Here is a 25170-nt window from a genome sequence, read left to right on the forward strand (position 1 = left end):
CCGTTCTATGAAGCTCTCTCTGCGCTGTTCTTGAGCTAATCTGAAGGCCAAGGCAAGTTAGGAGGTCTCCTGCAAATGACCTGACCCCACTCTGTGATTTTAAATGTCCTATCACTATCATCAGTGCGTTGGTGGTTCTTTGTGTCCGGGGATGGGCGTCCGGGTACACACCGGCTCACTCCTTGGCGGCCACTTATCGGGGCCTGGAGCCTAGGGCTCGCTCGGGCCGCTTCAGGGGCGGAGTGCCCCCGGTCTCTCGGCCTGGGGCTCGGTCACTCAGGCACAGCTGGCTGCTGGTGGAGCTCACGGGCGCGTCACTGCAACCCCTCCTGGCTTCTGCTCCGCGGCTGCTGAGTGACCCCTCATCGGGGACTCGCCTCAGCTCTTTCTGGGACAGTGGCGCGGCTGCCCCTCTGTTGGTCTTCCTTGGTCTCTTATGTTCTGAGGGCCTCTGGATGTCTGGAGTTTTGATTTCCTCCATACCTGCTTCATGCCCTGGAGGACGGGGGCAGTGGCTCCCCACACCCTCTAGCAAATCATTACATGAAGGAACCTTTTAAAAACAAGCGCGTCCATGCTCACAGGTGTACACACGGGTGATCACACACACAAACTACACCCTTTTTGGCTACTACTTCGAAGCGCACTGTGTGCCGTCGATCTTGCGTGCTGCACGGTAATGTTTAGTATTTGGTATTTACTGTCGTATTCCCATAAATCATTGTGATGTTGTTTATTCTATTGCTCTCGTTTTCTTCTGCTTGTTTTCTTTTTTTCTTTCTCAACAGGTGATCCAGGTGATCGATATATGCATTTTTTTTCTTCTTCTTTCTCTCTGCTTATTCTGTTGTTGTTGTTGTTTTTTTTTGGTTTTGGTTTTTTTTCTTCTTTCTTTCTTTCCACCAGTCAAGTCTGTCCCGTATTCAGCAAATGAAAATAAAATAAACAGTAAAAGGTGAATCAAATGGACCATAACGGCAAGGCTGGGATGGTCAATTTGGTAAAGTAAATCCGTTGGGCATCTTTCTTTGCCTTTAGACAATAATTCTGATAGCAAAAGGGCCAAACGGGACAGGCAAAAAAAAAAAAAAAGTCCTATCACTTCCGAGCTGTGCTGCTGTCAATCCCAATTGCTTCCCCCTTGTTATAATACCTCTAACAGCTGACTGTGGATTACTTAGTAACAAGGAAGTTTCACGACTGGGCTATCATGATTTTGATTTTATACACATGAAAGTGATTGGAACACCTGAATTCAATGATTTGGATGGATGAGTGAATACTTTTGGCAATATAGTATATTAATATCATTTGGCTAATCACCAGCGTATTTTCTGAGGGAGCCATATTGTAAACTGTATAATAACATTTTAAATATTAATCTATTTACTTTGGGATCCCAGTGATTATCATTTCTTCTTCTTCAGTTGCTCTCTTATTTGCCAGGGGTTGTCGTAGCAGATGGATCTGCATATTTGATTTGCCACAGATTTGTCATGCCAATGCCCCATTTGAGGCATGCCTCCCAGAGATTTGTTTGCCCTCCTGGTGACCTTTTTGTTTTGTTTTGTTAGCCAAATGTGTTAACTACTACACTATGGAGCTAGTCAATAAATAGAGTAACTGAAGAAAATAAATATCCATCTCACCTCTCCAGTATTTCTCTAAGGAGCAGCAACCCTTGTTTTGGCACTTCCAGGTTGGTCAGCTGCAAAGACTCCTTCAGACTGCGCACCAAGGACTCCATACCTAGCTTGCAACACAAACATGCTCACTGCTTCAAAGAAATACTCGAACTCTCAAATGAGCAGACACAAAAACAACAACAAAAAAACACTCTCTAACCTTGCTCGGTGCCAAAGTTCTTAAGAGTTGTTGAGAGACTACAGCCTACAGCAAGTTCGCATATTAAAATGAGTGACATGCTCATAAATGTATCACAAAGGATGCACACACAACAGCACTCGCAGCCTTGCATGTTAAACAAACAGAGACAGCGGTACATCTTTCTAATTTACTGCTACACGGAGTCTGCTGCTGTGTTCATACTGACCTAGAGCAAGAACCTAACAGCAACAAGGAGTGGTTAGAGCAGATATCCTGTGTACTCGTAAATTAAGTCTGCATAGCAAGTGTTTCTCAAACTATTTCTCTGGGGTGGTGCTGAAGTGCTGCAATTACTGTGGGGCCTCACATGCATAATCCATTGTAATGGCTCACATCAAAGGCATACAAACACACACACACAGAGTGACACATACACATGCATGTGTCTGAACAATGCTAAGAAATGCAATATTGTGACATTTTTTCCCCAATCAGCAATTACTGCTCGCTTCTGTAACCATTTTCCTAATATTTGGCCATTTTGCCTGATTCTTGTTATATTACAAAAGCACCAGCTGTCTAGATGAAATAACCCAGAATAGAGTAGCAAATTCTATTGGTCTAAATTCAATTTTAATGCGACTGGGAGCAGATGGAGCAGATGCAGATGTCGAGAAACTTCCACTTTGGAGGGTTTATTAAAATTTCCAGTCGCTGTCAGAAAAATTACAGAGTGCAGCGTCATTCCATCTAAGCTGTCAAGGACCTGTCTTTCCATCAATTATCCAGCAGCAGCTATTTTCAGATACGTTAACCGATATACAACGAAACCCAGGGCTGAAGACAAAAAGCAGAGATGGCATCGTCGTAATTCACTCAGGAATGGTTTCTGATCTGCTGTTTCGGCTGTCTCGCCCATAGATTTAAAAGATGGATGTCGAGACAGATGCACAAAAGTGAAGCCAAAACATTTGAGAAACAAACGCTTCCATCTTACCTTGTTTATGCCATTCGCAACCGGAGCCTCTGCAGTAGTGACATATTTTGTCTTTGCATTCACACAGAGAGATACAGTGGTCGTGCTCCTACAGCCTGTGTTCTCACCGTAAACAGAGTGACACTGGGAGAAAAAGAGGGGCTCCTCAGTTAGTAGCAGCAAGCAGCTGTAGGCAGACCACAGCAGCACCTCGTTGCTACTACAGGCCAGACGGTCAAACAGAAACTCTTTAAAAACAGTGACAAAAAGACAATTTTAAAACTTTGTTTTGTTCTTTTAAACAAAGTTGAAAGAAAAAGAGAGGACAGGGAAGAATTACTACAACACTCTTCTGAAAGTAGGGCAATGTTTTCTTGCACATTAAAGAGGACCTGTTATGCTAATTCCCAGCTCCATATTTTTATTCTTGGACCCTACTAGAGAAGCTTCACATGATTTAAAGTTCAAAATAATATTTATTTAGATTATTTAATCGGGTCTTTTTGTAGCCCATTAGCACATCTTCTGTCTGAAACACGTTGGTTTTACTTCCCTCTTTCTTCTGATTGGCTCGCCCTTGAACAATAAAAGGTCTGAGCAGCAGGCGGGTGGGGCTGCTGACATTATACAGATGGATCGTTGTAACAGTACATATGGAGGTATGTAACTAGGAAAAATATAACAGGGCCATGTGAAACAGTACGGCAAAAATTATGACAATGTTAGCCAAAGCCTCATCAAAAGTAATGACAATAATAATCGCAGGCAAACAGCATAAGAAATACAAAGTGGCAGATAACATAATAACAGGAGTCTGGACAAAGAGAAGGATCCAAAGGGAACACAGAGGAAATCATTAATAGAACAATTCAAAGAAGGCATTAACTCATCGCAGCGACTGTGTTTGTGTGCCTGTGTGTGCGTGTTACCAGGTACGTCAGCGTTGATGAAGGGAGCACTGTACTGACTGGGGGAATGAACCAGAACAGATGCAATACACTTTGCACTGGTCACCTGCAAGTTCTCATCGCCACTCAGAAGCAACTGAAAGACACAATTTAGGTTTTTTTTTTTTCCAATCCTTGACTTAAATAAAGATGCGTGTTAATCAAACAGTGTGCAAGACTTCCATAGTACTACAGTGTTTACACTATAAATGTTTCTTCGATTCTAACGGCTCATGATAGACTGAAGCAACAACTGGCTCCCATCTTCCATGCACTGTGTGGCATTGCAGTTTAGTGTGTTAGTTACCTCTGCCAAGAAGGTTAATCTTGGCAGCATTTGTGTGTGTGTGTGTGTGTGTGTGTGTGTGTGTGTGTGCATGTTTATTCTCTGAGTCTGTAAAGCTCAAAAAGTTTTGAATGAATTCTATTAAAAGTTTCTAGGGGTGTCGAGTGGGGTCATGTTAACAATCCATTCAAATTTGGCTTACATCCACCAAGGTTTTCAAGGTAAACTTAATGATTTATTGGCCGCAAACTGACAAACAGCCTTAAAACCTTATCAACATACAGAAAACACCATTTAAAGTTTTAAAGTATCGTGTCACATTTAACCTTTGACCTCTCCTTCAAGGCCAAGAGACTGATCTGAAGTTCAAAGAGATAATAATGCTATACAGATTTATTGATGTTTCTTGGTGCCATTGTCGATATACAGGGAAGTATATTTTGGTATTCTAAATATTACGTTTGTTTGACCTCTGACCTCATCTTTAAGGTCAAACTTTCAGAAATTCTCTTTTCTCTTTAAAACTCTGCTTAAAATTATGCTGCCTGTTTGCATTGGCACCAATCAAGCAATGATATTGGTGTACAGTTTGTATCTAAATATCATGTCACCTTTGACCCTCGTTTCATTCAAGTTGACCCTACAATATGTTAAATACTGTCAAGAGAAAGAGAACAAGCTGCCTAGTTAGCTAGAAATATACTGTAATACAATCTTATATAATAAGCTCAAATTATTCATGTTCATTTATTTACAAATCAGTACTTATCATCCATTACCTACTCCTACATAATGTTTGTGTAATCAAAGTAAACATCTGTCATGCTACCTTTATCTGATTCTTACTGCACTAAAAACTTCATAAAGTAGATTTAAAAAGAACAAAGAAAAAAATGAATAAATAAATAATATAATACTATTCCCCTAAGAGTAAAGTGCCTTGGCGGAGTGCTTCTTGTTTTCGTTTGAATATATTAAAGTCTGGAGCTACAACATATTGACTCGTGTACCGAGGGGGGATTTATACTTTTGTAAATTCCACACAGAAATGGATTAGGTGCAGATTATATACGGCTGAGGGTGTAGTCGTTTCACCGACAACCAATCCCAAAACAGTGCTGGTCTGACGTCACAGCGTTGATTATTTAGTTAAGAGTTTCATTTAGAAGCAACACATTAGAGAACAGAGCCCTCCATAAAACCTCCCAACGTCATTAGCTGTTCTGTAATGTGAGTCATCACTGAGAAAATCTAACGAGATGTAAACTACACAATGATTTCCCAGACATGAACCACAAATATTTGTCCAGGGTAAAACCCCACTGAATCCCTATTCAAAGGCACAATAATCCAGGATTAGAACTTCTTGTTATGATTATCGTCAGAGCCAGAATGCAGGTCTTGGGGATGAGAGCAGGATGTTTGGACAGAGACCTTTTTCAGTATGAGAGGCAGAAGGCAGTGGTCAGGGGGCTGTTGGTCTTGGTTTTGGCTGAGGCTCTGGCTGTTGTTGGCGAGGATGTCCTCGTTCTCATCGCACATGACCTGACAGCTCAGGCTGTTCATCAGAACTGACACAGCATCAGCCAGATGCACAAGTTGTGACAGCAGGCCTAACAGATGAAAGACAAGCTGTTACAGATACTAATGACACAGATCAGAAGTTTTAAACACGATGCAAAGTTTATACAAAGGCCTAAACATGGCTGAGATCTACACATGCATGTGCTGATAAATACATTCATGTTTTGTCTGGTTTCTTTTTAAATTTAGAATAAAAGGTGCACAAATATTACCTACAGCGTCAGTGTCACCACTGAAAATCGCCACCATTAATTTGATAATAAACTGGGCTATTTCAAATATCACAGAGGGAAGTTTTATATTAGATAATCATTTATAAATATTAAACACCTTCTATAATAATAAAAGTCTCACGGTGAGGGATTTCTTCAGACTCAGCACCGATTTGTAATCATAAAAATACAAAAATGCAACTTCCCAAAGTGCAACATTATTAAAATACAATAATCTTACTTATATATTGTAGCCATTTCCAAATGCTAAATAAAATTAATAATACCTCCTGCTTCTTCCATCATGTTGCTGCTATCGTAGGTAAGCTTGCTGGTATTAAACTAATAACAACAGTTCAGCCATGTTTACTTTGCAATTGCAAACCAACCTCTATTTCAAACCTGCTGTGCAACACATTTTTCTCCCAAGTTATTACAGTGGCATACATTCCAACTTTAAATTTCTGGGAAATAATGACTCTGTCTTATTTTTCGTAAATGTCTGTACCTAATGTAGATCTCAGTTCTGGTTATCACCAAAGCGCACACTGCAAGCTTATTGTCCTTATAAGTCAAAGCTCCTCCAGATAGCAGGACTCTTTCATCTCCACATAATCCTCCCTCTTTCTCCATATAGCTTCGCTCTTAAGGAGATTTGGGGGATTTAGGGAAGAAAACAACTCCTTTTTGTTATTATTAAGCCGTACAAAGTAAGGGAAATTTCTTAAATTACATTTTTTTTTCAGTTCGAAAGGCAGATGTCAAATGACCACATTGCCATTCAAATAAGTCCTCGGCTGTCTTCTCTCAGCCAGCAGGGAGTGAAATTTTGTTTCATACATTGCTACAAATTCACCACCTCTCTTTTAATCTCACCAAGATCCTTGTTTTTAAGGCCTGAATAACAAAAATCTACATGATCAGACTTTTAGATGGTAGAAAACCAATTTCACTCTAGTTAGGTATCAGTTTAATTTGCACTTCAAAAACGCAAATACTGTAAATGTCGGGCTATAAGCCGCTACTTTTTGCACAAGCTTTGAACCCTGCGGCTTTTAGTCAGGTGCGGCTTTTCTATGGATTTTCCATGATTTTTGTCATATCGTAAGACGATTTGTTTTGTTTGTTCTGCTGTTGTACGGCACTACGTTGCCTGGCGGAAGGATCGGGGTTCAAGAGTGGTATGTTAGTCACATGTCCGTCCGCCAGGCAACGTAGTGCCGTACGAAGTAGCGCGAAAAACAAACTTCAAAGTAGCGCTACGCGTTCAGCGGGAGTCGTGGATGATGAGCGGCGATAAACTTACAAGTTATGCCCAAAAAGCAAGTTATGCCCAACTCCACCGGTGGATTCTGACAGCGTGGAAAAGTGTGAAAACATCCACGATCAGCAACGGATTTTGAAGGGCTGGACTGCTGCATGATGGAGAGGAGGACACCGCCACGGCCCTTCTGAGGGTGTTCGACTCTGACACTGACAATGAGGATTTCTTTGGTTTTGAAAGTGACAACGAAGGAGAGAAGAAGAGTGGATGACGAAGCCATCATGAGCCTGTTTGTATCCGACACTGGAGAAGAGGACTTTGGTGGTTTTAGTGCGTAGGAAGAAGAGAAAGATGGTGGTGAATGACTGACTTTTCTTCTTGTTAAAGCTGTGTCACTGCACCTGAGCCTAAAAGGTAGGCCGAATCTATTGTTCTGGTGTGCTGTAGGTTATTGTTATGTACTACATGTGCAAATATGTACCCATAACTTGTTTTTCAAAATATTAATAAAAGTGATGTCTCCAAACAGCCATCTCTTTCCTGACAATTCCCTTTGTGCATATTCTCTTACATATGATAAGTCAACATTGAAACACCTGCGGCTTTTGGTCAGGTGCGGCTAATGTATGTACAAAACAGGATTTTCCCCTGATTTTAGCTTGTGCGGCTAATATTTAGGTGCGCTTTGTAGTCCGGGAAATACGGTATATGCAATTTTTCATTTAAGCAGCTACTGATGTAGTCAATTGTACTTTTAAAAATCTGAAACTGAATGCCTTGAGATTACTTTATGATAATCAACTGTCATTTTCCCAACATGCTGTATCAAATTACATCGACATTACTTTATCCATCTTGTAAAACATACTATGTTATAAAAGGATTTGTTTAAAAAATCACCCCCAAAAAATAAAACTCATAAAATGTATTCAACCAAAATATTTTTCTCACCGACACAATATCTGAGGAGCTGCGGGGAGCTGGCATTGGCTAATGTTTTCAGCAACACATTACACACTCTGTCCCTAACAGCAGAAGGCAAGGACTGGGCTGCTGAGCCCCCAGGAGCTCCAAGCAGTTGGAGCCACACATACACCACTGCACCCTTCAGTGCTTCGTCTGGGAAAAGCAGCGCTGAGCACAGGCGGTCTAACAGGGGCACTGGTGGAGAGAAATGGAAACAGGTAAGTACTTAGAGCACAAGTAAGACACAGGCATAATCATGTGGTATAGTTGTTAAGTGTCTGTATGTTGTTGTGAAGCAGCTGCTTTATTAGGTACACCTGCTTAATTGCTTGTTAACACCATTATCTAATCAGAGAGCAGAAACTCAATGCATTTAGAATAACAAGAAAGCTTTGAGCTGATAGGAAGACAACAGGAACTCAAGCCAAGGTATGCAGAAAATCATCTTTGAATTCACAACATGTTGAACCTTGAAGCAGATGGGTTACAGCAGCAGAAGACCACACCGGGTGCCACTCCTGTCAGCTAAGACCAAGAAACTGAGCTTAAAATTTACAGTGACTCACCAAAACTGGACAACAGAAAATTGGGCAAATATTGGCTGCAACATTTACATGTTGGGTCAGAATTTGGCATAAACAACATAAAATCATGTTGTTTACCTTCTCTCATGGGCTCAGGCAGGCAGTGGTGGATGGTATGGAGGATATAATTTCTTGGCACACTTTAGGCCTTTAAGTACTAAGTGAGTCTCATTTAAACACCACAGCCTCCCTGAGTATTGTTGCTGTATTGTCTATTCATTTATGACCTTCATGTAACATCTTCTAATGGCTGCTTTGAGCAGGATTAGACGATATCTCATAAAGAGATACAGATCATCTCAAACCGGTTTCTTGAACATGAGAATGAGATCACTGTATTCAAATGGCCCCACAGTCACTAGATCTTAATCCAATGGAGCACCTTTGGGATGTGGTGGAACAGGCGATTAACTTCACAGATGTGGACCAACAAATCCACAGAAGCTGTGTGATGCTATCACGTCAGTATGGACCAAATCTCTGAGTTATGTTTCAAGGACATTGTTGAATCTGTGAAGATTTAAGGAAGTTTTGGAAGCAAAAGGGGGTCCAAGTACTATCGAGGTGTACCTAATAAAGCTGCTGATAAGTGCATAAATAGACGTATGATTGCAACATCATGTGACATTTCAAGATATTGTACATTTCAATTACCAAGAAAGAAGTCTGCGAGTATGTACAGAAATGCAGGAAAATAAGAGAAACCCAGAGGTGAAGTAATTGTATTACTGTGAGAGAAGCTCAACAGACACCACAAAAGGACAGTGAGATTACAAAATGGAAAAAGTGCAAACTGCTGGGAACAAGGTGGAGAGTTTCAACTCTAGCTATGACAGACAACGGTGGACCCAGTGTCGGCGGGAAAATTGCCTTGAAGATGAAACGGTTGAAGATTGGCAATTGTGGGAGAGAGCAGAGTTAAACGGCAGATGAGAGTGTGAGCAGACTAGATTGAAAAACTATGCAGGCGTAGATTGGAGCATAAAAATATAAAAACACGAGTACTTTTATAATTATTTTCACAAAATAATTTGAACCCTAACATTAGTTTGTTGCTAGGAGAACTTAATTACTCATAATTTTCTCCTTTATACATCAATGTAAATAAAAGGGCAAAAAATTAAGAATTTAGTGTGAACACACCAGTATACGCGATGGCAGATGAGACACAGGCAGGAGACTGGAGTGGCTAAAGAGGGGTGAAAGAGTCAAATATGTCTAAAACAGCAACAATGAGAATAGTTGCACAGCGGATAAGAGCACAAAGCAACACGGGACTCAGCGAGTGTCGAACATGGAGAGAAAGAGACAGAGATGACAGAGCAGGAGAGCCAAATCCAAGCCAGCTGCTCTCTGGAGCAGATCAAAACCCATGTGAAGCAGAAGAAGCTCCCAGACATGTTTGATTAAACCGAAATATATGAGGCGGCCAAGATGACAGCAAAGCATAAAGAGAGAAGCGGTGGGGGAGAAGAAGGGAAAAGAGGTAGAGGGGGTGGTAACTCCTCCACAGACAGAGGATAAAAAAAATGTAGGGAACAAAATATGAGCTGCAAAAGAACAGATGAGAAATAAAGCGACGTGCTGCTGTTTAATGCCACTCAATGAGAAAGAAACAAACACGGGGGAGGCACGGCAAACAGACAAAAAGGTCGTCTTGTGCTTTCCTTAAAGAAAAGAGCAAAAGTTCATTTCTGTTTACCTTGCTTAGTGTTTGGCTGCCCTACTCTGATGCTTTGAACTACCTCTCTGTTCATCTTCTGATCCGCTTTCTACAGTATTTAACCATCGCTTTGCACTTGTTGCTTCACCCTGCTTCCTCTTTCTTGGTCTATTAAAAAACATTTTAGTTTCTCTATATTTTTGTAAGCACTTTCTAAAAAAAATGTCTTGTGAAAAGTCTCAGCATAAAAAAGTGCTTGCAAAAAACCAAAAACAAAGCGGAAATGCTGAATGCTGAGATGATGCAAAGCTATAGAAATGATGAAACTTGCCATTTAACTGTTTAATTTTAGATGGCTGATATTTTTACATATCAGCTTGTGAGAAACATTTTTAACTTGCACTATTGTCCTTTCCTTCTTTCATCCCTCTTGTTATCTCTTTTTGCCTTCCATTTTTCTTATCTGTTTCATCTTCCCTGTTTTGTCTGTATCCGCTCCTCAATCAGTATCAGCAATACAGAAATCGAAGAGAGAATTCTGGAAGAGAAAAGTCAACGAGTGAGGACAAAAAGAGGGGTTAATCAGTCAGAAAGACAGGCAGCCAGTGAGTCAGAGACAGAGGGCAATCTCCTGGGTGCTCTGGGCTTGTGTTGTCATTGCCTTGCTGTTGTCGTTAGTCCAAACAGCCCCACAGAGACTTGCTGAGTGACAGGCCACAGACAAGCACACACAGTCAATAGTGGCAGCCCACATCTTGCATCAACATTGTAACAACTCACCACTACCTGCAGCTGCTGGAGGGAGCTTGGAAAACTCATGAAAATACATGAGAGGTGGACACACATAGCATAATAAAATAACTACGGTGGCTGCCTTTTTGGCATAAGGACCACATTCGCGCTCGATCGTAAAGACAAGCAGTCAGGCGTGACACAAACACAGCACAATGCACACACGAACACGAAGCTGATTGACAAAGCCTAATAAGCACTGTGGAAAAATGATTCGGAGAGTACAAAGATATCATACAGGTGGTTGTAAAAGAGATTAAATCAACAACTGTGCGTTGGGGGAGGAGTATCTTTTCAGCTCGCTATACTACAGCTTTGTACCTAGATAAATACATTCATATAGACGGGGAGATTCAGGGAAAAGGTTCGGATGAACATTTGCAGTATTTGTAGCTTTTGCTATTTTACTTTCAGCAGGTGCTGGTATGGGATTGGCTATGCAGATGGAATTTTAAGGTTGGTTATCTCGGTGCAGCTGGAGAGCAATTGAAAAGGTCATAACAGCTAGAGAGATTGAATTGAGAGAGTTCAGGGGAAAGGATATGGAAGATAGACTTGTGTGATTTTTTCTAATTTCTTAGAGGCAGAGGAGGTGGAATAGGGAACAGCATGAGAAAGCTGGTTTCAAAAGTAGACATAGCACAGCTATTTCCATCAGCCAATTTTCTTATCCAACTAGGGGACTCAGGAGGCTGTAGCCTGTCTGAGCTGGTATAGAACGTCCTGGATATGTCGCCAATACATGCAGACAATGCTTTCCATGCATCTTGGATACAGTTTAAGAAGATCAATATAGGCTACGGTGACTGAAATGTAGATATGTCTCTCTAAGACAAAAGCGATCAGGAAAATTATGTATTCCTTTATATCTTCCTCTTCCACTTCAGGTGAACTCTACATTTCGAACACATTCTTGGATCTTAGCCCCTGAAATAATACATTTTTAATTCAGTTTCTGCCTCTCCAGTGCCACAGTGAAGAGTGAAACAGAGACTGCACAGTAAGCTACCTGAAACCTGACCGATCCTGTCTCAACTGCATTTTTAAAAACTGACCTGAATCAACGCACGTCATCAATTTCTTGCAGATACTCTATACATTCCGTAAGGCAAATGAATGTCTTTGCTATACAAAGGGGTCAGTGGCTGTGGCCTGCTACACAGCAGTATGTTTACAGTTTAAAAAGTATTTAGCGCCGGATTATAAATCTCAATGAGAGGAATTCATGAAGCATGAACTTTATAAATAAGTCCACGCATCACCTTTCCACCTGTATCCAGTGCTGGTAAAAACAAAGGGGAAAAATTATGCGTTGCTTACAACATTTCCAAGAACTGTTTATCACTTGACGAGATAAAGTTCACGCTCGTGTTGAGAGACGAGCTTACTGATGTACCTTTCTTGATAATGGACTGTAAAGAAAATAGAAACAAGGATGAAAACAGACTACTACTACTAGGGGCTACGTGTCCCTGTATTACTCTGAGGTCTCACTGAGTGTCATTTCCAGGGTCTCACCATAATGAGTCACAAGGCTCTGGGACACAGTAGGGGCAGCTTTTATTAGGTTACCCAAGAAGCTGAATGTAGGCAGGAAATGCTTCACACTGAGCTGCTCAGTAAGCTAGAAAAAGAACACAGAAAAAAATCATCAGTACTTACACACACACACACACACACAGTAATATAAAGGAAATCTTAATGCATTAGATCATAAAGCTCTACAACATCGGTTTGCACGGGTGTCTTAAAGCTAAACGGCTATTTTAATGGTAGGTTAAAAAAAATCTTCAAAATGACCAAAATATATTTTAAAACTACTACAACAACCTAAATATCCTACTACTATGGAAGCCCGTTTCCACCACTAAAAAAAAAAAAAGGATCCATAACTCAAAATTTCGAGTTATTTTCTCGAAATTTCGAGTTATTTTCTCGAAATTTCGAGTTATTATCTCGAAATTTCGACATATTAACTCAAAATTTTGAGAAAAGCAACTCGAAATTTCGAGTTAGCGCTGCCAATCAGTAATCTACGTGAATGACGTCATTTCCATGTTACCCGGAAGCTGAAGCCCTCAGCTACAAATGCTACAGCTAAGCTACCGGTATTACATCCAGTCGTGAATGCACAGATTGCTGAGTGTTTTCAGCCTGGCTTCACAAATGATGAAATCCCTGTGTTATTAGCTGAATCACATGGTGTTACTATCAGCAAACATACTTTAATTTGTTGGGATCCGTTTTTGAGTGCGCCATATGCTTCCGGGTAACAAGAAAGCAACCTCATTCACGTATATTTTTGATTGGCAGAGCTAACTCGAAATTTTGAGTTATATTTCTCGAAATTTTGAGATAATAACTCGAAATTTCGAGAAAATAACTCGAAATTTCGAGAAAATAACTCGAAATTTCGAGTTATGGATACTAGCTTTTTTTTTTTAGTGGCGGAAACGGGCTTCCATATACTACATATATGTTATTAACCGCTTAAGTTTTTTATTTCCACTCGATAAAAAATCTCTGAAATTATTCAGCGAGAGCTCCACAACAGTAAGGCCAAGCACACACGACAATGGGCTCAGAGGATTTGTCATGGTCCTGGGTCTTTTGACCCAGCGTTTTAAGTTTGAGTTTATTTTGTTCATTAGGTTATCTAAGTTCATTTGGTTATTAGACTCCTTGTGTTTTCTTCCCCTGTATTTAAGCTTCCCCTCACCCTTCGTGTTTCATGCTGCATGTCTTATGTTATCAAGTTTGTATTATCATGCCTAAGTGTTTCTAGTTCTTATTATTTCCCCCTCGTGTTCCAACTATGTTAAATCTCCCTTGCCCTTCGTGTGTTTCATGTCTGTTGTCTTATGTTGTTATGTCTGCCTCTCATGTTCCTGTTTCATTTTGGAGAGATCTCGTGTTTTTATATTATGGATTATGTTTTGAGTCCTTTGTAGTACTGTTTCGTGTTTCCCTAGATCTCAGTTATGGTTATCTTAGGTTTTGCTCTTTGGCTTCGTCATATGGCTTCCCTGTGTTCCATGTTATGTCCACTGTGATGGTTTTGTACCATATTTCAGGTTCCTATATTCTGTCTCCCCAGTTGCTGTTAAGTTTGCATGTTTAGAATTCAGTCAGTGTGTTTCCTGTTTTACTTTGAAGGTCCATGTCTCATGTGAGTGTTTCTAGTTTTGCTTCCCTTGCCTCGTCCTGCTTTATTACCCTCAGCTGTTCCTCCATGTGTTCCCACTTCCCCTAATCACCTCCTGTGTATTTAAGTCCTCTGTTTTCAGTGTGTGATTGTCAGGTCGTCTGTTGTCCACGCCATGTTTCCTATGCTATGCTTCCAAGTTTCTTGTCTAGGTTTTTCTTACTGTTTGTTTAGATTTCCCAGTTTAGGTTTGTGTTAATTTTGCTTCAGTTTGCCTTGCCCTTTGTTTGTACCTTTTTTACCAGCCATATTAAACGGCTCGCTTTTTGTTAACATTAAAGTTTTGTTCCCTGTTCCTTGGAGTCTGCATTTTGGGTCCTTTTTCAATTCATACAGTCTGCCCTCGCCAGACTGTGACAGGATTAGAGACACTCGAGAGATTTTTGCCTCCTTGTCCCCCATCACCAGCTTTGAGTGAGGTAGGAAACACTCTATCAAAAGCTGACATTTTTATTTCCACCAAATACCAACTGCAAATTGGAGAATTAATAATGGGTAAGTAAACACAAAAAAATCCTACAACTGCAACTCTACCAAATCTGGTGCAAGAAAAATGAAGCATAATAACACTAGGCCACTTCCATACATAGTGATACACAGAAGAAGGGTTAATCTGAGCCAAGTGCTTGCGTGTTTAAACTGAAAAAAATAATAATTTCTTCCACTAACAGTTTGTGTCAAAACTTATAATCAAGCTCTGTTCTTGTAGCATAAATGAGACTTGTCTGCTGTGGCTGGTGTTATATTTTTCTGTCATCATCAGTATACACAGCTATACTGTTTTCCACCTGCAGCAGGATGAGCCTTCTCCATTACTGTCTCCCCCTGAGGTGACACAACAGCAGCAAGAGGGAGACAAGCACACTGTCTGTTTACTAAACAGCCTTGGGAGAGTATGACGCTAGTTACACAAGTGCTATTAAAATTTTTAAGATGTTGGGCATGTTCTTCTGCCTGCACGTGCACATGAGTAGGAGCGTTTCTCTATTTGTCTTACCTGTTTGTGTATCTCATCCAAAACGAAGCGAAATGATAGCTCGCTCTGGAGCTCCAGGAGTAGCTGAACCAGCACTGACGCAAGTAAACACACACACAAATGTATGCATAAACATCACAAATAAGTGCAGTTTCACACTTTCGCACAGTCACTGCAATTACAAGACAGAAAATCAAAACAGTCAATGTTAATGAAAAATCCAGGTGTATAATTTTTGAAGTTTTTAAATTATCCTTCAGAATCTTCTACCACTGCTTTAGAAATTTGCATGCGATTAAATGATTCAAACAGGAATTTACTTAAATATGAAGTGCCTATAAATAATGGTAGTTAAGGAATTTGCGTTACATAAGGCATCGTGTCACACAAGCCTGACAACCACAAGGCGCTAGTGGAAAATGTGCATTCCCTGACTGGGGGGAGGGTTGTGCACTGAAAACTTTGCCATGGTTGGCAGCAGATTGGTGTGGTTGCTCATTACGGTGCAGTCACCGTTTATTCCGAGCAGTAGTGAAACTTGAAGAAGTGCAATGCAAGCTGGGAATGGAGAAAGTAAAGGTTGTGCCTTAATGCTGCCTGCAACCAACACAGTTCAAAAAGTGCAAGTCTGCAGAGAAGACAGCTTCTTACATGCTAACTGCAGCAATCTGCTAGCAACCAAAGGAACTGCAAGGAGATTTTTGGTGCAGCACTGTACACCCTCAATTACACCCTGCTGACTGCCAGGAACCTCCAGTAAACCACTTGCTACCTGTCAGAGAATACAGTTGCCAGCGTTCACTGACCAGTCTCTGGGTCTGTATGAAGGTAGCTGTAGCAATTAGTTTCACAGCAACTGCCAGCAACCTCCAGCAATTTCTTACAGCCCTTTCTTTAAGCCCTTACCAAACATTTCTACCGATCAGTGTTAATCAGTATCAGATAAATGTGCCATTATTTTACAGCATACTGAAATTTTAGAGCTGGCGTCTAGTGTGACATTAGCGCCCTGGAGCTCCAGTGGCTCCATGGTTCATGTGTCACATGACGAAGAGTGAGCTCAGGGCATAAGTAGTGCTAGAAAACAATATCATGTTAGGTGGAAGGTTTAGGAACCTTTTTTAAGGTCTAAAAAAAGTGATGGACAAACAGGGATTAGCATTGTCGTGAGTACGTATGGAGAATGTTTGTGTTACTTTTCTCCCTGCCAAAGGGGAGAGGCAAAAGTCCCATACTGCAAACTAAACATAACATTTGGGGCAAGTTCAATTTGAAAACTGTGCAAAACATAATGATACGTATGCAAGTAGAACCTGTTTCCATTAAAGGATGTGCACTGGTGTGCAACAGGCTATGAGTTGTGGTATATTTCCATTATTGGGTGTTATACAAGCGTTATCCAAACAGTAGTGACATATATTAAACCCTGTCATAGGGCTGTGCGATATGACCAAAATCTCATATCCCGATATAAGATATCTATCATCCCGATAACGATATAAATCACAAAAATTTAACATTTTCTGTAAATTCTGTGAATCTCGGGCAGCTCGACTTGCGTGAAGTGTTTTCAGCTGGGCGCTGTGTACCTGGAGTTGAGACTTTTAACAGATGCATGAAGGCATAGGTTGTAACAGCCGCCGTTTTCTTTGTATTTATTACACGGCGTGCTGCGGGGAAAAGCCTGTTCTAACGTTTGAGTTTAAGGTTTGTTTTTTTTTAGTACCTAACGCATCTTTTTTCCTTCTCATCCGTAAAAACTCTGCATACACTTTCACATAATTTATTTTGTTTTGAAAAGTCTCAACAGGATCTTGAGCTTTATTGTGAAAGGTTAATATGCAAAATAAACAAGCGGACGGCGGGGCCACGCCAATGTTTTACGGTCGTGGTTGCAAACGACAAAAACAGTCGCTTGTCCGTCCGTAGTGTGGTTATATTAAATGTAAGAGAAAGAGAGAACTTTAACAAATTAATATAGCCACTACAGTGACCATCAAAACCACGAAAAAACGATAGCGTAATCTGAAACGATAGATGTTTTTATATCGTCATCCGATATATATCGAACAGCCCTACCCTGTCATATCAAAAAGGCAGTGTACCAAATAAATAAACTGCAATAGATGCAAGTTTAATGTTTAATGCATCGGTTTCCCTCTCAGTTACAACGCAAGTTCTCATTAAGCTGTAACTGCAAAGCTGAACAATTCTGTGAAGATTGTAGGCTTTCTTTCTCCTTCTTTCTTATCTCCTCACACTATGACTGCATTATTTATAGCGCTCAAGTGATTTACAAAACGTGTGCTTTACACACTGTCTGTGCAGAAACCAAATGCAGTGTCACATTTTAAGTACTCTTCTAACTGTTACAGAAAAGCAGTCCCTTGGGCATTTTTAAGACAGCTCCCGTAAAATCATTTGATTCGCAGCCATAGGTCCAGGCTGCTGGGGGATTCCCATGATGCACTGAGTGTTTCTTCTTCAGTTACCTTTTTCCACTCATGATGCATTTATATACCTGCATTTAATTAGCTATTACTCATCTCTGGCTCTCTTTCACAGTATGTCTCTGTCCTGTCTTCATCTGCTCACCCCCAACCGGTCGCGGCAGATGACCGCCCCTCCCTGACTCGGGAGGTTTCTTCCTGTTTAGTGGAAGTTTTTCCTTTCCACTGTTGCAAAAGCACTTGCTCATAGGAGGTTCATATGATTGTTTGGGTTTTCTCATGTATAATTGTAGGTTCTTTACCTTACAATATAAAGCACCTTGAGGCAACTGCTCTTGTGATATGGCGCTATATAAATTAAATAAAAGTGAATTGCACTGAATTAATTTGGACTTACTAAAAATTTTTATTTTTAGCATTTTTGAAAGGCTGCAATGGGAAAATCTGTCTGAGTGTTTGAAAGTGAGACTTTGCCACGAGGCCAAGATTGAGGATACAGAATAATCTGCATTTGGCTGCCCAAATAAACTCATTAAGTACAAAGAGAAATTCACATTTCAGCTTTGAAGTCAAAGATCGCCTTAGCCACCAGCCCTGACCATTACTGTGTGTGTGTGTGTGTGTGTGTGTGTGTGTGTGTGTGTGTGTTCACAAAAACAACTGCATAGAAGGCCTCCATCTATGTTTGCGTGAGTGCAATGTGAGCACGAGTCTGTACATAGAGTGTGTATGTGTGTTTTCCTGAGCACACACAGACACACAAGCATACATCACCAAACCAGAAAGAGGCATCTCTTCACCTTGGTCAACCTTCTCCAGAGTTACAGGGTCCTCTGCAGTTTGAAGCATCCCTGGGGACAGAGAAGATATGACAGAGCAGATTTTAAAAGGCATACTTCAAAAACCACATGCACTCTTGCTTCTACACAGAAGTACAGGAGGAAGAAATTTAATGTCATTATGCAAAAAAAAAAGGATGAAATAGGACAAAATAGAAAATACAAATTACAGAGACATTAGATGGGGCTTCATGCTAATAAAGATCTATTTGATCATACTGTACAGGGTACTCTACCTTGCATTAGCTTTGCTGGACATCCAAGATAAAGTACTATCTTAAAAGCATGTTAAAGAAAAACAACTCAGTGTAGTGATGAATGTAAGGCATATTTTTATTGGATTATGCTCAGATGGAGAAGCACAATTCATGCAGACAATCCCACAAGAACTCTAATAGCTCTTTTAACGTCTTGTCAGATTGGTCAGAGCTTTTATGGCTTAGCATTTTGCCACACATCCTCTTATTGTGCTAATTTGATTAGAGCTTAAATGGTTTCAACATAGCACTTAATGCGGCAACCTAATAATCCTCCAATGAGGAAGTTATCAATAAAACCCTGGGATGATCTAGCATTAAAAAAACATACAGAGGTTCAATTATAGCAGTGTAACATTTGCAATAGAGGAGTCAGTAATTTAGTGTTGTGAGAATAATGAAACACAATGCAGGTCTATATATTAACAGTCTTACTGGCTCCACTGGGATTTTCACGGCACGGCAACTCATTCCATATTTAAAGATCCTCAAAAATTATTGCTGTCATGTCATCCGATATGTTGACACAGAGAATTATTCACGGTACAGGAGTCGAAATAACTTACGCTACAACTTAAATGCAAACAAGAAATCACAAATAATGAAAGTCTTGATAGTTTTATATGTTTTATACTTTTGTTAATAGCTCGTATTTTGTGTCTTTAAATCAAACATTTCAGAAATAATTTCAGAAACCCCGTCATAGTTAGTCAAAGGAGCTTGCAAAGAAAAGCGTCTGGACTTCTTTAAGTTACTTGAAGATGGTAATCCCCGAACCAAATGGTGGACACCAGAGGTGAAGGGAGCCACCAGGCTGAAGAAGGAGTCCTATCGGGCTTGGTTAGCCTGTGGGACTCCGGAGGCAGCCGACAGGTATCGACAGGCCAAGCGGAATGCGGCTCGGGCAGTGGCTGAAGCAAAAACTCGGGTGTGGGAGGAGTTCGGAGAGGCCATGGAAAAAGACTTTCGGGCTGCCTCGAAGAGATTCTGGCAAACCGTCAGACGTCTCAGGAGGGGAAAGCGGTGCTCTACCTGCACTGTGTATAGTGCTGGCGGAGCGCTGCTGACGTCGACTGAGAAAATTGTCAGGCGGTGGAAGGAATACTTCGAGGACTTCCTTAATCCCACTGACACGTCTTCCGAGGAGGAAGCAGAGTCTGGGGATGAGGGGAATGACCCGCCAATTTCCGGGGGCGAGGTCACTGAGGCAGTTAAACAACTCCTTGGTGGCAGAGCCCCTGGTGTTGATGAGGTCCGCCCCGAGTTCCTGAAGGCTCTGGACGTTGTAGGGCTGTCCTGGTTGACACGCCTCTGCAATGTTGCGTGGAGATCAGGGGCAGTACCTGTGGACTGGCAGACCGGGGTGGTGGTCCCCATCTTTAAGAAGGGGGACCGGAGGGTGTGTTCCAACTACAGGGGGATCACACTCCTCAGCCTCCCTGGGAAAGTCTATGCCACGGTGCTGGAAAGGAGAGTTCGTCCGTTAGTCGAACCTCGGATACAGGAGGAACAATGCGGTTTTCGTCCTGGTCGCGGAACACTGGACCAGCTCTTTATCCTCTCCAGGATACTTGAGGGTGCATGGGAGTTTGCCCAACCAGTCTACATGTGTTTTGTGGACTTGGAGAAGGCATTCGACCGTGTCCCTCGGGGTGTCCTGTGGGAGGTGTTGCGGGAATATGGGGTGTCTGGCCCATTGCTACGGGCCATTCGATCCCTATACAACCGTTGCAAGAGCTTGGTTCGCATTGCCGGCAATAAGTCGGACTCGTTCCCGGTGGGTGATGGGCTCCGCCAGGGCTGCCCTTTGTCTCCGGTTCTGTTCATAATTTTTATGGACAGAATTTCTAGGCGCAGCCAAGTGGCGGAGGGCTTTCGCTTTGGTGGCCTCAGAATCTCATCTCTGATTTTTGCAGATGATGTGGTTCTGTTGGCTTCATCGGGTGAGGGCCTCCAGCTCGCACTGGAACGGTTTGCAGCCGAGTGTGAAGCAGCGGGAATGAGGATCAGCACCTCCAAATCTGAGGCCATGGTTCTCAGCCGGAAAAGGGTGGAGTGCCCACTCCGGGTCGGGGATGAGTTCCTGCCCCAAGTGGAGGAGTTCAAGTATCTTGGGGTCTTGTTCGCGAGTGATGGGAGAAGGGAGCCGGAGATCGACAGACGGATTGGGGCTGCAGCTGCAGTAATGCGGACGCTGCACCGGTCCGTCGTGGTGAAGAGGGAGCTGAGTGTAAAAGCGAAGCTCTCAATTTACCGGTCGATCTACGTCCCTACCCTCACCTATGGCCACGAGCTGTGGGTAGTGACCGAAAGAACGAGATCGCGGATACAAGCGGCAGAAATGAGCTTCCTCCGAAGGGTGGCTGGCCTCTCCCTTAGAGATAGGGTGAGAAGTTCGGCCATCCGGGAGGGGCTCAGAGTAGAGCAGCTGCTGCTCCACATCGAAAGGAGCCAGCTGAGGTGGTTCGGGCATCTGACAAGGATGCCCCCTGGGCGCCTCCTGGGTGAGGTGTTCCAGGCATGTCCCACCGGGAGGAGGCCCCGGGGCAGACCCAGGACACGCTGGAGAGATTATATCTCTCGGCTGGCCTGGGAACGCCTTGGTATTCCCCCGGATAAGCTGGAGGAGGTGGCTGGGGAGAGGGAGGTCTGGGCCTCTTGGCTTAGGCTGCTGCCCCCGTGACCCGGCCCCGGATAAAGCGGATGAAGATGGATGGATGGATGGAAGATGTTTCACCTCTCATCCGAGAAGCTTCTTCAGTTCTTAAGGTCAAATGGTGGAGAGTCCCAGATATAAACCTAGTGGGAGTATCCCCCCACAGAGGGACAAAAGGACCCCCTGATGATCCTCTAATCACCTGAGCCAAGGTGTGAAACTGGGTGTGGGTCCCAATCCCCGTCATAGTTAAAAGCAAAGCTGTCCACTAGCCTGCAGCCCATGCTAATGATCTTTTTTTTGGTGGCTACTTAGTTTGATGATTCCATCTATGAAATGAGATTTAATGTGGCTGTCATTAAAAATGAAAATCAGTTACATATACAGCACTTAATTAAGGCCCAAATTACTGCATCACATCAAAGTCACAAATCAGTATAATGGTTTAATCACACTACCGATGACAAGCACACCTCTCCAAAGAAAAGAAAAGTAGTAAACTCAAGGTTAACTGCATTATCGGCGTGGATCCTTTTTTTTAAATGAAATCAACGCAAAAACTATTATGTCCAGTAGTGTGAATATTTCTGTATCGTGTTCTGGTTGATTGCTAAGATCAATTGTTCTCTCTGTTCAGCCTGACCTTGCAGAAAAGCTGTAATGCGACTGCACCACCAATACAACAGTGGACTAACACAGTGGTGATTAGCTTCAAGGAGTGCAAATGTTAAACAATCAAGCTCGAGCTAGTGAGAAAACAGCCAGTGATGGTTAGGACTGTCAGTACTGACTGAAGGTCTGTGCACTGCAATAGTACTGTTGATGCTCCTTGTTTTCTAAGTGCATTCCAGTCTGATTTTGCCTACCTAGCATAAAACTGTTTGCACCTTTAGAGAGATAGCAAGTGAGAGGTGAAAGTCCAGCGCTTCACAATCGCCCTTGCTAGACATTCCTTCTGTTTCTAATCTGCTGCATGTGTTACTATTTCTCACCCAATAGTTTGGCTGTAAAATGCAGACAGACTCTGTGGTCCTGTTGGAGCAGCTCTCTCAAAGCCCCCGGAGAATACTTCAGCACTCCACTTACACTGGACAAGGCAGAAGACTTCCTCACAGACTGCATCCCACAGACAAGCGTGTAGGAGGAGAGATATAGGAGGGTAAATAAAGCTCCAGCTGAGCATCAAGGGAAATTATCAGCATAATGCAATTTTCATACACATTTCCCAATCCTTCCTAAAGGTTGTGCAAGAGAATGTAAAGCCACAGTAAACAGCTACAACATGGAGATGTATATAAATATATTTCTTCTCACTGCTATGTCTTCATCGTCAATCATTTCAATGAGGCAGGCCACACAGAGCAGCAGCCCGCCTCCCTCCACAGGCCCAAGGCGCCTACTCCACTTTGGGTCATGTCTGAAGTGGATCTTGTTGCAAACTATATCCCTGCTTGTCATTCTGTTTGTTTCGCCTGTTCAGACAGAAAGACCACAACAGCTTTTTATACAAAACTGCAGGCGAGCAAGAGTGCTAGCAAGCTATTGTATTACCTAGCGCTACATGCTAACTATAATATTAGCACTAGCTAAAGTTAATTTGTGACTTAGCTAGCCATAATATCCTTAAAAACAGATGTTTTTGAAGATTTCTCTTAAAACCTTCAAAAACATCTGTTTTTAAGTAAAATTATGGCTAGCTAAGTTATAAATTACCTAGCGCTACATGCTAACTATATTATTAGCACTAGCTAGAGTTAATTTATAACTTAACTAGCCATGATTTTCTTTAAAAACAGATGTTTTTGAAGATTTCTATTAAAACAAATGCTATTGACAAACTCTAATAACCACAAAATATGTGTAATAAACCATAAACTAACCTTTGCTGACAGTATATATCAGACGAGAACTGTGCAGAAATGATGGCTAAAGTCAAAACCCCAAACTTTATTGAACATTACAGTACAGTAGGTTACCAAAATAATTCCAAACACTGTTGTACTAATAAAAACTGCATTTATAATGTAAAACATTTTAATATTATAATGATACTATAAAAATTGATATTTATAAACAAATATATGATACAAAAACTTAAGATGTCTATTTATTAAATAACTAAATTCTCCTGTGAAGCCTCCTTCAAAATTTACCTTAACATTAAGTGTTGGTTTTAAAATAAACAAAAAAAAAGGCCAAATTCTGACAAAAAGATAACACAGGACAATATATTAATATCTTTAAGAGTGGTTTTACTCATATTAGCAAGTGTTATGTTGAAAGCTAACCCTTATTTAAAAACCACAAAAAGAGCTGATGATCTAATGGATTTATCTGGTATCTTTAAATGTGTATGATAATAAAAATGCAAATGAAACAACTCTGGAATAGTGCAAGTACATAACCATAGTTGTAAACTATGAATATATATGAATAACTTGTTTTGTTTTTTTGTAAATGTATGAAAAAAAGATAAGATACAAGCATTTTTTTCTGGTTGTTATTTCACTTTTTTACTAGAAAGATCCATGTGTTGAACAATAGTGCATGAAGATAATGTTCTGGCAAATAATGATAATTATCTGAAATGCTATGATCATTTTTGCTGCAGTTATTGGAACTTTTCAATTTCGTGTACATATGGGAAATGCTTGCCTCATCATTACACTCATGCTTGGTTTTTTTTGTTGTTGTTTTTTTAACATAAAATCACATGAAACAGCTGCTTAGGTCCCATATTTCTTGCTGATGAACATTGGAGCTCAGTACATTGTACTGCTCTAATATTAAAAGTCCAATCAAATCAACAGTCTCTAACATTCAAAGGAAGCCTGATGGTGTATGTTTGAGCAAATCCATGCACAATTAGCCTCACAATTATATATCAACACCAATTTACCCTCCAAGGAATATCTTAGCTGATCGTTATGCTGAGACGTGTGTCTGAGTATCATTTAGCTGTGAAGGCCACAATTTGGTTATCACCATGACAACAAAAGCCTCTGGGTAACTGAGCCACTGTGTGATGATAGGTGTGTGGGGGCGAGTATCAGCTACTACCGACATGTCGATTTATAATCTCCCTCTGCTTCTCTTTAAGCAGAGTTCAGTGTGCATCAAAGCATCACACGTGTGGCCAGCTCATCACGCCGCGCCTCTGTCTGTCAGTGACGGTGTAAATGAGTGTGCAGAAAGATAAACCCTCTCAGAGTTCAATATATGTAACCTTTGACAAATGTGCTGCGCTCCAGCAAACATATTTTAGGCGAAGTGTAGCTACTGCGCTGGGACTGTGTGTGCAGGAAGTGGTCAGAGGGTTTTGTTTCTTCTGGTTGACTGAGAAGAGTCAGACAAGATATCGGTTTATAAATTTGTGCCAGGACAGGAGCTAAATCCATCAGTCTGTGGCTTTTTATTTGCCCCCTGAGAGAGGCAAATATAACACAAAGAGACGGAGAGCCTTTCTCGCTGCTCGGGTAAACAGGCTGCATAATCTGTCAACTTTATTTGACAACTGCTTTACATTTACTTCAAGGGGGCGTTTCAGGGCGAAGACAAATGGTTTGGAAACAACTCCTTTCTCCTTTCTGAGCACAAGTGGGGGGCATAGCATGAGAACAGTTTTCACACCGTTGCCTGGCCTTTCTTTCCCTTGGCTCGAACCACTTCCTCTGCCCCTGCGAAAG

The 25170-nt window shown here is 41.5% G+C and overlaps 1 protein-coding gene across 3 annotated transcripts in view; it reads right to left on the reverse strand.

Annotated features, from left to right (window-relative positions):
• The window catches only part of mei1 (meiotic double-stranded break formation protein 1), a 64183-nt gene extending 40744 nt beyond the window's left edge, over positions 1–23439 (reverse strand). For all 3 annotated transcript variants that reach the window (XM_085453565.1, XM_085453564.1, XM_085453563.1), the window contains exons 1-11: positions 23365–23439; positions 22799–22956; positions 22477–22600; positions 18533–18583; positions 15304–15377; positions 12620–12725; positions 8048–8257; positions 5471–5649; positions 3733–3847; positions 2932–3051; positions 1650–1749 (exon numbers count right to left, since the gene is read on the reverse strand). In XM_085453565.1, the coding sequence (XP_085309691.1) occupies positions 1650–1749; positions 2932–3051; positions 3733–3847; positions 5471–5649; positions 8048–8257; positions 12620–12725; positions 15304–15377; positions 18533–18583; positions 22477–22600; positions 22799–22942 (1223 nt within the window). In that variant the 5' untranslated portion in view covers positions 22943–22956; positions 23365–23439. The remainder of the gene's footprint in view (positions 1–1649; positions 1750–2931; positions 3052–3732; positions 3848–5470; positions 5650–8047; positions 8258–12619; positions 12726–15303; positions 15378–18532; positions 18584–22476; positions 22601–22798; positions 22957–23364) is intronic.
• Between the last annotated feature and the right edge of the window lie 1731 nt (positions 23440–25170).

The sequence above is a fragment of the Copadichromis virginalis genome, linkage group LG4, assembly GCF_057382275.1.
Source record: "Copadichromis virginalis isolate Kocher_CV1m ecotype Utaka linkage group LG4, C_Virginalis_male_GT1.1, whole genome shotgun sequence".
NCBI lineage: Eukaryota > Metazoa > Chordata > Actinopteri > Cichliformes > Cichlidae > Copadichromis > Copadichromis virginalis.